The sequence below is a fragment of the Phaethon lepturus genome, unplaced genomic scaffold (assembly GCF_000687285.1).
Source record: "Phaethon lepturus isolate BGI_N335 unplaced genomic scaffold, ASM68728v1 scaffold25339, whole genome shotgun sequence".
Taxonomy (NCBI): domain Eukaryota; kingdom Metazoa; phylum Chordata; class Aves; order Phaethontiformes; family Phaethontidae; genus Phaethon; species Phaethon lepturus.
The window spans coordinates 4,817-16,725 of NW_010565945.1; the positions used below are offsets into that span (position 1 = coordinate 4,817).

General features: G+C 42.3%; 1 protein-coding gene across 1 annotated transcript in view; it reads left to right on the forward strand.

Moving 5' to 3' along the window:
* DENND6B (DENN/MADD domain containing 6B) overlaps window positions 1-11,909 on the forward strand; it is an 18,252-nt gene that overhangs the window by 675 nt on the left and 5,668 nt on the right. Inside the window, exons 2-15 of the mRNA XM_010295339.1 lie at window positions 1,058-1,096; window positions 1,201-1,243; window positions 2,616-2,728; window positions 4,401-4,481; window positions 6,273-6,378; window positions 6,926-7,005; window positions 7,262-7,324; window positions 8,124-8,179; window positions 8,795-8,917; window positions 9,300-9,395; window positions 9,494-9,588; window positions 10,155-10,220; window positions 10,921-10,985; window positions 11,430-11,519. Coding sequence (XP_010293641.1) covers window positions 1,058-1,096; window positions 1,201-1,243; window positions 2,616-2,728; window positions 4,401-4,481; window positions 6,273-6,378; window positions 6,926-7,005; window positions 7,262-7,324; window positions 8,124-8,179; window positions 8,795-8,917; window positions 9,300-9,395; window positions 9,494-9,588; window positions 10,155-10,220; window positions 10,921-10,985; window positions 11,430-11,519 — 1,116 coding nt within the window. The remainder of the gene's footprint in view (window positions 1-1,057; window positions 1,097-1,200; window positions 1,244-2,615; window positions 2,729-4,400; window positions 4,482-6,272; window positions 6,379-6,925; window positions 7,006-7,261; window positions 7,325-8,123; window positions 8,180-8,794; window positions 8,918-9,299; window positions 9,396-9,493; window positions 9,589-10,154; window positions 10,221-10,920; window positions 10,986-11,429; window positions 11,520-11,909) is intronic.

Consider the following 11,909-nt stretch of genomic DNA (forward strand, 5'->3'; position numbering starts at 1 on the left):
CGGGACCATTAAATAAGCATTTTCACCCTGGAGGCTAGGATATATACCCAAGGCTGTGTCGAATGCCAGACTCCATATTGTTTAGTGAACGTAGGGTATGGTGTTTTCTAATTCTGCGTACAGCTAGAACCTTCGTCCAGACTATTGTTGTCTCACTCTTGATTATTGCTACATCCTTTCCTCTGCCCTTGCGGACGGTAATCTTGCCCTGCCTGTACCTTTGCAGAACGCTGCTGCTAAGGTTTTTCCCAGCCACGGCTGTTAACATTCTCTGTGCCATCCTCCAGTTACTCTTCTTTCCGTGCCTCATCACATGTATGCGCAGCTTCATTCTTAAAGCCATTCCTAGTCTGACCCTACTGTCTGGCTGCTCATTTCATTGCTGTGGAATCTGTTTTTACCTGTCAGCAGCTCATGATGCCAGCCACCTTCACTCCTTCAGGGTTTTGGGTGGGTTTAGTCAACTGTAAGTGACTTTTTAGCAGGATTTAAAAAATCAAAATAAAAAGTGACCCTCCTCCAAACAACAATTAGAAATACACAAAGTTCAAAACTTTCTACATAGGACATTATTTTGGGCAGTTTTTGAACTTGTATTTAGGTGCAAAATTGAATATTAATGCTTTCCAGGCTTGGAGCTTGGAGAGTAAGTATATGTTAACATAATTTCAAGCAGAATTGGAATAGTCCTCTCTTGCCTGCTGTAGAGAAAACAGATGTTTGTGTATCAGGAATCTATACAGTGAAGTTTGCAAGGGGGTGATGGGACTGTTTGTTCACCAAGCTATCAACTCTCAAATGTAATCTAAGTATAATATAAGCCATCTAAGTATAATATAAGACATTTGGTCTGTCTCCAAATCCGCTAGAATAAATACAGATTCTGTGACAGGTTCAGCGCAGTGAGCTATGGACAGATTTTAGGTGTACCTTCCTGTAGCATATGTTACTTTGGGAAAAATAAGGCAGTTACTGTGTGGAAGCGATGGTTATAGATCTCTGTAGAAGTCATGAGGGAACAGAGTGATTGACTTACTGACTCTTGTCTCTTTTGCAGTTGGTGTATCCTTATGACTTTAGACTAACAGAGAAAGAGGTAATAACTACTTTTTTTTTTCTTCTTTTTTTTTTTCCTGTGGTTTTAAAGATAACTAAGCAGCAATGGTGAGGGTTTTCTTACTGTATTTTTGTTTGTTGCAGAAAACTAGTATCTGCTACTTGTCCTTTCCAGACTCCTACTCAGGTAGGTAGCATCTGTTGGCCTTGCCTGCAGCCTGCGGGATATTTCGTTGCCATTATGAAAGAAATGGGTTCATGATGGAAAGAATGAGTCATCACCTCTAATGCGGCAGAGACTGATGGGCTGTATCTTCTAGAACTGTGACATCAAGGAGCACCTAGCCCTTAGGTTGGAACAAAGAGGCTTCTTGTTATTTTGATTGCTCTCTGGGTGTAGAGTCTGCGATCTAGTGGGTGACAGGACAATTTCTCGATAAGCTTGTGCACTCATGCTTCACCCATGCCAATAAAATGTAGAAAGTAGTCACGAAGGGTAGGTTCCCTGAGGTTTGCAGCTGTCGACTGTCAGCATTTCTGTGTTTGCGAGTGAAGTGCTCAGTGAAGAGAAATGGGTGTGGAGAGGATATTTTCACAGCAGAAGTATACCCAAAGCTTTTATAAATAAATCAGAAAGGTAGCAGTGAGACATAAGCAGACTAATTCCTCCCAGCATCTGTTTCTTTAAGACTGGTTCCTGACTGTTAGTTTTCCACAGCTTTGCCCAGTTCAGTTTTACATGTTTTTAAGGATGTACTTTCACTAGTTTCTCAGAGCTTAGTGAACACTCAGGCTAAATGTCCCTTTTATTAAAGTAAATGATTTACTAATAGTAATATCTTCATAAGACACACAACAGTCTTTACTCTTCTTCAGAGCATAGCATCTGCAAACAGTGGGAAGGGAGTATGTCCTCTCACCCCCTTGTAGTGCCTTCCTCTGTTTAGCCTTGGTTATTGTTCAGTGAGCTTAACACGTTTAACTCTTTCCTCATAACTGACCTCTTTGTACGTACTCAGCCCTACTCCTTCTGCCCACCCAACTGATGAAGACTCCTGAGGACTTCATGCTGCTTTTTTTTTTTCCTGCTGTACAAAGTGTGCTTGGTGGGGGTGAGCAGTTTAGTGTGACCTGGGAGGTGCCTGGCTGTGGTGCTTGGCTAGATCATTTGCTAGAACCTGTGCAGGGGTTTGTCATTAAAATCAGTGTTTGAGTGGTCTTGGATTAAGGCTGTTCGTAGGTTTGCCAGTACGGTGGATAGGAAGTGGTGGCTGCAGCTACTCAGGATTGATGGTACTGGCCAATGCCTGTAAGTTGCCCAGCGATGGCCTGGCAAGGTTTAGCTTAATGATACCAGTTCAGCTATGGGTTCTTCCTGTCTTGCCCTGGGTTTTGGAGGTTTCTTTATGCTGTAACTCTCCATTTCATTTTCGGTTTTGGAGTTCCTTGTAAATCAGCATCCCTGTTTGTGTCAGCATTTCAGATTTAATTTTTTTTCATTTCCAGCTTTCTCGTTACTGAAACTTCTTCCTGAGCATTTGTGATCTTCTCTGTCTCAGGTGGCCTGGGAGATACTCAATTTAGCTTCCGCCTTCGTCAGTCTGGGGGACAGAGGACCACTCATTATGAGGATGATGGCGAGTACAATAGAGAAGCACCCCTAACGCTGCAGGTCAGTGGCATTTCAGTGCACTATTTACACCTGCTAAGCAAACAGTAGTTTTACTTGGTTAAAAGCCAAATATACCTCTGATTTCTTTTCCATGCATAAAATACTGATTTCCTCTGGCCATGGGAATTGTCAGAAAAGGAGAAAACTTTCAGCACAGGGACTTCCATGTTAATACTCATAGAGGGCCGTGTAGAAAATCCCAGCTACTCTGAGAGATAGAATTGAATCAGGGGGGCCCCAGATTAGAGCAGTGGTCATGTCTAGCTACAGCAAAAACATAAATAGTGGCACACAGGTGACATCCAACAGAGTGCACGGCTACCTGTGCACGTTTCCACAAAGCAAGACAAGAATATCCTCGTCTGCGGTAAATTAGATGTTTACCTCTTTTGTTGAGGTGTGACAGTTCTTTTCATTTGTTGCAGGATCTACATATATAAAAACAGCTGGAATAATTGGCATGCCACAAATCCACACTTTGGCTTGCTGTATGCGGGCTGGTTTAACCATACCCAAGCACTAATATCAGGAGTATCTGTCAAGCGTGTGTTTTCCTTCAGTGAACTGTCTGTCCATTTCGCGCAGAGAGGCGATGTGCTGGGCACTGTTGCTTCTTTTAATTGTGCAGATGGCCATCAGATCAACTTGTCCTCTTCTGCTTTCTCCTTTGAGATGATGCTTCCTGTGCATGTGCCTTTTTGACGCTTCTGCAATCTTTCTGCAATACGCTTTTGTGATATGCAATCTAGAAATGGATTGCTGGTCTGAGGAGTGGGAGGATTTATTTTCCTAAATTCTGGTCTAGAGATTTTTCAGCTTCGTCTTTACTGCCTTGTAGCAATCGGACACTGCCTCACAGATTGACCTAGCTTTAAACAAGTAAGGGAAGTAAAACTGCCAAAGTACTGAATTCCATTGTAGAAAAATAAAATTTGGGAAGTGAAAAGTACCTTAAACCGTGGGGCCTGTGGGGCTTCAAAAAATGGTATTAAGGATGGTCTTTGTTTTTGGCACTGATAACTGTTCTTCCTCCTCAATGTCTGTGGGAACTTAGAAGGAACAGCATGTTTGAAATGATCTCTGGGGGTCTGTATTAAATCTGTTAGTTTTCATGGATGCTATGAAGGAAGCATCATGCAGCTTTGTGCTTCATCCTGAGCAAAGTTTGACTGGTACTGCCTTAAATGCCCAAGTAAAGAGGAATGCAACGAGTGTGGTAGAGGATATCGCCTCCTCTCAGGAGATGATGTATTCCTTCCTCAACAATACATTATCCTCTAGCTGGCAGAGAAAACTGACAGTCAGAGCAGATCAGTGGCAGCACAGGCTGCCAGGATGAGCTCAGTGGGTTGGCTCAGCTGGTTGTATTAGTGGAAACCTCGATTAACCCTTTAGATGATGGCCCTGAACGTGCTGCAGAAAGGGGTTAGTGAAAGGTGCTACCTGGAGGCTGTAATTTTTTGTGAATTTAGTTGTTTGTATCTCCTCTCTGTCTTCCCATTTGGTAAACTCTTCCCAGGTAGCTGAGCATGGATCACTTTGGCAAATAGGAGGGAGTGGTGTAATTGTGTCATAGCAGGAGTGAGGTGTGGTGTTTGGTCAGTGGCTGGAGGGAGTTTGGTGATAGCAGGAATTGGTTTCTCAAGAACAGCACTGTTGGTCTCTCTTGCAGCGGGAGTCAGCTCATTACTTCGGTTACGTATACTTCAGGCAAGTCAAGGACAGCTCGATGAAGAGAGGTTATTTTCAGAAGGTGAGTACTGAAACCAGATAGCTTGCTACTCTCAACTGGTACGTAGCTGTAAAAAGGCACCTATCCCTAGCTGTAAAATAGCACCACTTCCTACGTGACGCCCACAGTGTTTCTGCAGGAAACAGCAAAGGTCACAGAGAACAAGAATATGTGGAAAGTGTAATTCCAAACAAACCTGGATGCAGTTGCCATGGTGCGTTAATCACATGAGCAGTGACCTGCTCTCTGAATCATGAGATCCTGAAGTGCTTGAACATTTGCTTCAATATGTACTCTAATGTCACAGATACTGAGAGGATATACTTTGTTACTGCAGTCTGTGCTAGTTATACCTTAACTCTGCTCTTAATTATTGCTTTGATTTTTCTTCTTCCTAGTGGCCATCTGGGAATGGTTTTCCTGCTGGGCTAACTGCTTCTAACTAGCAGCAGTGACACTACTTGAGCAAGTGTCAAGACACCAACCTTGTCTGTTATCATAAATTCCTTTGACACAGACACTGGAAAAAATACTATAAACCTCAAGTTTATTTCAGCATAAATATGCAAAGTGCTTTGTACTATTCAGACAGATAGTTATGGTCACTGCCTGAAAGAGAGTGGAACATCAGACTTCGAGAGAAGGAAGATATTTTACTTTTATCCTAAGATCCATTTTTCTCCACGAGTCCATGGAATTACTCTTTCAGTAGTGTTTTTTCACATCAAAAGATAAAATGCCATCCTCTCAAACAAATGAAGTTTGGACATCTGCTCTTCAAAGAGCAATGCTTCATAGTAGATCAGTCTGGTAACCTGCTGGAAGGTGGGGACACCGTTCTGTCCAGCAGTTACTTGGCCTGCTGTGCTTTCTCTCCTCCACCTCTAGGCAGTGACATGGAGTTTCTTTGAACAAAATGCTAATACAGAAGTTAGCTTCTTCATCTCCACTAAGGCAGTGGATTGATTGCTCAAAAAGCTGGAGGATTAGAGAAACAGGACAACATGGGGACCTGCTGTACAGATGTTTATACCAGGCTAATGTGCTTGTTCTTTGGTAGACTTACAAAAGCAGTGGGTGCATTGAATTCCTTGGTGAATTGTCACGCTTGGATGGGTTTTTTTTACTTCACATGGCAAAGTTTGGGGTTGGAAAGGAGGTCTTTCAATGACTTTTGCAGAAATTTTCTCTGGATCCTAATTAATACATTAATTAATGATTAGAGGAAGAGAATAATTAGCATAGTAATGAAAACTCCCAGCAGGGCTGAGTTGGAGAAGTTGTAAAAAATAGTATTATATTTCACAAAGAAGCATTAGAAAGAAACCAAAATAATAACAAAAAAAGGCATTGCTGGAAACAAATTAGCATTATTTCAAGTTGCTTTGTCTCTTCTTCTGCAGAATTCCTTTATTTTGTTTATCTACCAAATCTCAGTTTCAATGGTCTACTCCTTCACACTTCTCCATCTGATTGGTTGTTTTGGTAGCTTTGAAGCTATCAGCAATTTATTTTTATTTTTCCTCCAGGTGATCTTTTGCAAGGTCACAATCTCATCCCTCTTAGTCACAGTGACTCCCTGGTAGAAGCTGCCAGCTGTGCTTATTCATTAAACAAAAAACTCCTTGCCTGTATGGATACCCAGGGCCTCCCAAAGCCTGAGGGTTCAACAACTAGGTGCCTAGCAAGAATTTCACCCGTAGAAGCACTGCTTTTGAGCTCTTCCACGTTCTTGATGTTGGTTTTTAAGTGTAGCCCTGTAGAAGTGATCGTGTCAGGAGGTCTCTGACTCCTAAATGTACCTTGTTTCAGTCTTTGGTGCTGGTGTCACGCCTTCCATATGTGAACTTGTTCCAGTCGTTGCTGCAGCTGATTGCTCCAGAATATTTTGACAAGCTGGAGCCATGCCTGGAGGCAGGTGAGCAGTCAGATCTAGGAGGGAGGGTTTGCATATTGAAATCTTTCAGAGGTTTTATCAGGAAGTTCTTGAAAGACAGCTGAAATGCTCCAAATTAGCTCATTCTGGAACAAATTCCAACAGGGAAAAACTTCCATCCAAGTAGTTGGCTTGTCAAAATTACAAGCAGCTGTAAAGGATGCATTAATGGGAAATGTCTGACAACCTTAATAGATGATGCTGTCAGTTTTGCATACAGTGTGTTCCCAGAGACGGGAAAAAATTGCTAATGCTACATCTCTGTCTAGCTCTTTATTGCACTGTTCAACTTAATCATGATTTGTCAACAGTGCTGCTGGGCCTGCACTGGAAATGGTGGTGCAGACATAAGTCTGGTGTCTGACCTAAACTTGCACAATTATTTGATATAGTGTTTGTTTGCAGCTAGCCAGGGGGACACGTGAACTAGGAATGAGCGATAATTAAATTGGCAGAACTCATAGGACCAGCTGAATTGCCTGTACTGACCTTCAGATTAAGCTTTTTTTCTTTACCTGTGTCCCTGCAGTATGCAATGAGATTGATCAGTGGCCTCCTCCTGTGCCAGGACAGACTCTGAACCTTCCAGTGATGGGAGTTGTCATTCAGGTACGTGTTGCTGATGATCTGTGTGCAGAAGCAGACGGAGGCAAACTGGGAAGTGGAGCATGTATTTCCTTTTCTGCTGGATGTTAAAATTGCTCTTTACTCTAGATTCTTTCCCTTTGTTCCTAACCTGTGTACAATTAGAATTGATAATTGAGGAAGCTTTCTCAATGGTTGTTAGGAATGAAAGCAAAGTGTGTGTGCATGCTAACTGATTCCATCTCCCCAGATAATCTGTCCGTTCTTATTTGTAATCTAGGTGAGAATCCCATCAAGGGTGGATAAGCCAGGATCAAGCCCAGTGAAGCAGTTCAATCAAGAGGTGAGATGAAGTGTGGCGTGACGCAAGCCAGTGATGAGCAGAATCTAGACTACTAAGGAAGGAGGGTGGAGAAGAACTGGAACTCTTTCAGCCTTAATCCTACTTGAAACCAGTTTGGCCTGGGATTAATGTGGTTTCAGCTATGCATCTGGTTCAAACTGCATACTCTCATGCCTGTGTCTTTCAAAACAGGACTCTGTGCACAGAATTTGTGTGCTTCAAGTTGTGTATGTGCATTGTTCTCACAGGTTTTGTTCACCTTGCCTTTCCTGGGAATTCATGCATAGGTAGGTCTCCACGAGACCCTGCCTTAATCTTCTGTGTTGTTTTGTAGCATTTGCTGTCTGAGCATCTTTACTGCTTTGATTCAGCTTTGATTTTGATTCTTGTTCATTTTGTCTTTTCCCTTTTTCTCTCCTTTGAATAATGTTGTTATCCTTCACAACTCTTGGTACCCATATTGCTAACCCTTCTTGTCTCTATTTGTGTCTTAAGCTCTGTCTTCTGCCAGAGGAAACTCTAAAATATAAAGGAGCAGACATGGGAAGTCTTTCAACGTCTTGAAATGAAGGGATTCTTGGCTATCTTATGGGAGGGGAAGTTCATTTGGACCTCAAATGCTCAATCCAGATCTGTTTCTGGCTCATAACTCTAAGCATTAACCTTGTTCTCTTCTTTTTGTGCTTATTGTAGAGGGAGCTACTTGGTGATTGATGTGGTCAGTTTAGATGGCATTTCAGTCAGGATGCTTCCATTTACTAACAGTTTTGGGTTTGGTTTTTTTCCCTTCCTCACTTAGAATCTGTTACCAGCACCATTGGTTCTCCCCAGTATTCACGAACTGGATCTTTTCAGGTGAGAGCCACCATCCTTGCAACCCTCTCCTCTCCATCTGCTTTCCCCTTTCCCTGCTCAGAGTATGCTATAAATCATAGGGATAATGAAGAATCAAAAATTACTGCTTTGCAGGGTGTCATTTAGAATATTAGGCTTGCAGAGCTTGTGCAGTGTTTAAACCTGTGTGCACTGCCCTTCACACAACCCGCTGTATCCTGCTGAGAGGAGGGTTTCTTTTCTTAGCCTCAGCTGGTGATCAGCTTAAGCTCTGAAGCATACACATTGTGTGTCTGAACCAAACTTCTCAGCATTATAGGTGCTACTCTACACCTATGCATCTGCTGTAATCCACGTGCATTTTATGTTGTTTAGATGAAAAGACATATTGAGAGCAACATGATTAGCAAGTTGCTTTACATTGCTTAAATCATTTCCTTAAAACATGTATAAAATGGTTGAGCAACAGCATGTGTAAAGACACATCGCATTCTGTTGCGGGATACTAAAAATCAATCCTAGATTTCAAATTCCCGGATAGAAGCACACCTGGATAGGCTTATATGCAATCATTGTGCCTGGTCTTTTCTGAACTACATTCTAACCTCAGCTTGTCATTCTTCTTTTCACTGACAGATGTTTCCAGCCAGTGCTAATTCATATCCAGATGTTGTGGGAGCTGATGTTACTAGGAGAGCCAATTGTTGTAATGGCACCATCCCCTACGGTTTCTTCAGAAATGGTTTTAGCACTTACCAGGTAATGCCTTCAAACTGTGAGGTACAGGTAACTATAATAATAAATTCTGACAGTTTTTCAGATCCGCTCCTCTGCTGCGTCCATTGTGTTAGATTTAGTTTGCCTATGAAAGCATGTAAGACAAATAGAATAGCAAGGGTCTTGCTTATACTCCACTAATGGCAGAGAAAAGTGCATCTCCTGTGTTGGGAGACCTGATGGTTCCTGAGGAACTTTGTCTCCCCGGCTTTGAATGCTGCTTTAGCAAAAAAAAAAAGCCTGGAACGCCTCCAAAGTTTTGCCTCTGGCAGGACAAAACACTGCTCTAGGACATAAACCTGATGTAAACACATGTTCCTCCTCTGTGAAGTTTATATGGCAACTATTCTGTCTGTTGTTGCAGCTGCCTTGCTCCACTGAGGTACTGTTGTGACTACCGCCCCTATTTTACTATCCACGACAGTGAATTCAAAGAGTATACCACCAGGACGCAGGCACCGTAAGTAGCCAGTAGACCCTTGCTACCCACTTGCCGCTGTCTGTCTGAAGGAAACCCTGAGGTTAGCATTGTGCTTTTTTCCCACCCCCTCTTTCTAGGCCAAACATTGTTGTGGGAGTCACAAACCCTTTCTTTATCAAAACTCTCCAGCACTGGCCACACATTCTTCGGGTTGGGGAGCTCAGACTGTCAGGTAAGGGTGGAACCAAAGTCCTGTTGTGCTGGTAGACCTTGTTAGAGGCTAGCAGTGAGCTGACAGTTGCAGTGCTAGCCATCGTTTTACACTTCTTTATTCCTGTGAGAGCTGAGAAACCAAAGGGAAGTCTAGACTCCGACTCGGTTGATGTGCAGGGTGAGCACAAACAATGGTGAAGACAAATCATTGAGAGGATAACTTGCTGTGGGTTTTTTTCTGAAGCATTAAGAAAAGGAGAAGTCCTTCCTGGGCAGGAAAGAGAAAATTGCATAGAGAAGAACAGAGAGGTGGAGAGAGACTCTGATTATTGTCTATGAAGCCAAGAAAACCTGTAGGTTGAGGAGTGGGTTTTTTTGCAATGCCTCTTTAACACATTCCTGTTCCAAAATTTTAGCAGGGAAGGTAGCGGATAAGAATGCTTAGGTGAGTGGAGTTAAGGGAGGATATGATTTAAGATGTATAAGTGTAGGACTGGATGTTGTCGAGTGCAAAGTCTCTCGTGTGTGCTGTGACTGCGAGAGTAGATTCGGAGTCTGACCTAGTCATTTGATGTCTTCCCACAGGAGACCTGCCCAAGCAAGTTAAGGTGAAGAAGCTTGCTAAACTGAAAACTCTAGACACAAAACCAGGTACCTCCTTTTGTCAGACATCATTTAATTTTATTTATTCTTCCATGTGGGGGATTTTGCAGGCTTTGCAGGCATGTGAACATTGCATACATTATTCTTTGTATCTCAACAAATGGACATTTTGGTGTTATCATCTTCTCATACTCTGTGTGCTGCACAGTTCTCTGTAGCAGCCTCCCCCATCTAATACAGAAAAACTGGCCATCTTTGTTCTGAGATTGAAGAAGCCAATTGAACAAATTATTTTAGTGTCAGGGGAACTTCTAATTTTCTCGATTTTTATTTTATATATCGTATCTGCTTTTGAGATATGATGGAAGTCAAAGGAACTTGCTAAGCTAGATACAGCTATCTGTCACTTAACTAACTGTTCAGCTCAGGCCTAGCCATAAGCTGACTCCAGTAAGTTGTCTCACCATAAGCTTAGCATAGGAAGGTCCTTGAGATAGTTCGGCGTCCTTTAGTCCTGCTGTGAGCACTGGCTGCATTAGGAGTTTTGTAATTTTTGTAATTTTTTGAAAGAAATTTTCTAATTATACACACACACAGAGCTGCAGGGGTTTGTGCTAGGAATTTCAGTTCTGTTATCCCTGTACTATATAATAATATGTAATCTAGAGTCTCCTCTAGATGTGTGGGCAAAGTTTTGTTTTTAACTTCTGGTTTTTTTCTGGTTTGGTGTTTTTTTTTTCCAACCTAGGAATCTACACTTCATATAAAACATTTCTTCACAAAGACAAAACCCTGATAAAAAGATTACTGAAGGTAAGCAGTTTCTACTTTATCCTACATCCTGTATGTCATTATGGGAAAACCGTGCTAACAGCTTGGTTTAAACAGACAAAACTCTCCAAAAGGAACAGACTTTTTTCAGTTTGATTGAAGTGTGTAATGATGTAGCCAAGTATACTTGGACACGTTTCTCATGCTAGTTTTAAAATTTTTCACTTGATACCATGGATTAAATGGGGGTGCTAATGACAGCCTAAGTGAGAATAATCCATATCAAAAAAGAGTCTGGAAAAAAGCAGATTCTATGTAGCGAAATGTGAGTGTTATGTTTAACGAGAGCAGAATATGTATTTTGGGCAGTATAGTTTTCCAGACTGTTCTGGACTGGTTGCTTAATAGCTGAAGTGTTGGCAGATTCTCTGTCTGTCTGCGTAACAGAGAATAGCACCTTTGTGAAAGCGCTGCTTGTGCTTGCAGGGCATTCAGCGGAAGCGCCCGTCTGAAGTCCAGAGCGCGCTTTTGAGGCGTCACCTCCTGGAGCTCACCCAGAGCTTCATTATTCCCCTGGTGAGTTGAGCAGAGAGTTGAGAGAGTGGTGTGAAGGTGAGGGGAGGTGAACAGAAGATGCTCGAGTGACAAGTTTGCACTTGCCCTCTTTTATTCACCCATACCTGAGCATCTCTAGTAGACTCAGGATGCAGCACCCTATAGAGATGCTTTACTCCGTGGAAAGGAACTAAATGTCTCTTGAATGCAAATTTCAATAGTTAGCATAAAAATCTGCAGTTTGGATATTCAGCACACTGTGTGTAAAGACAGAACATTGTTTGTTTCCTGCAATGCAGGAATAGGTGTTCCCTGTTTTTTGATTCTAATGTCCACTCCTTGCTCTTTTCAACAGGTAGTCAAAGCAGATATATAGGGAAGGGGTGGGAGCCCGAAACATTCCTCTTTCCC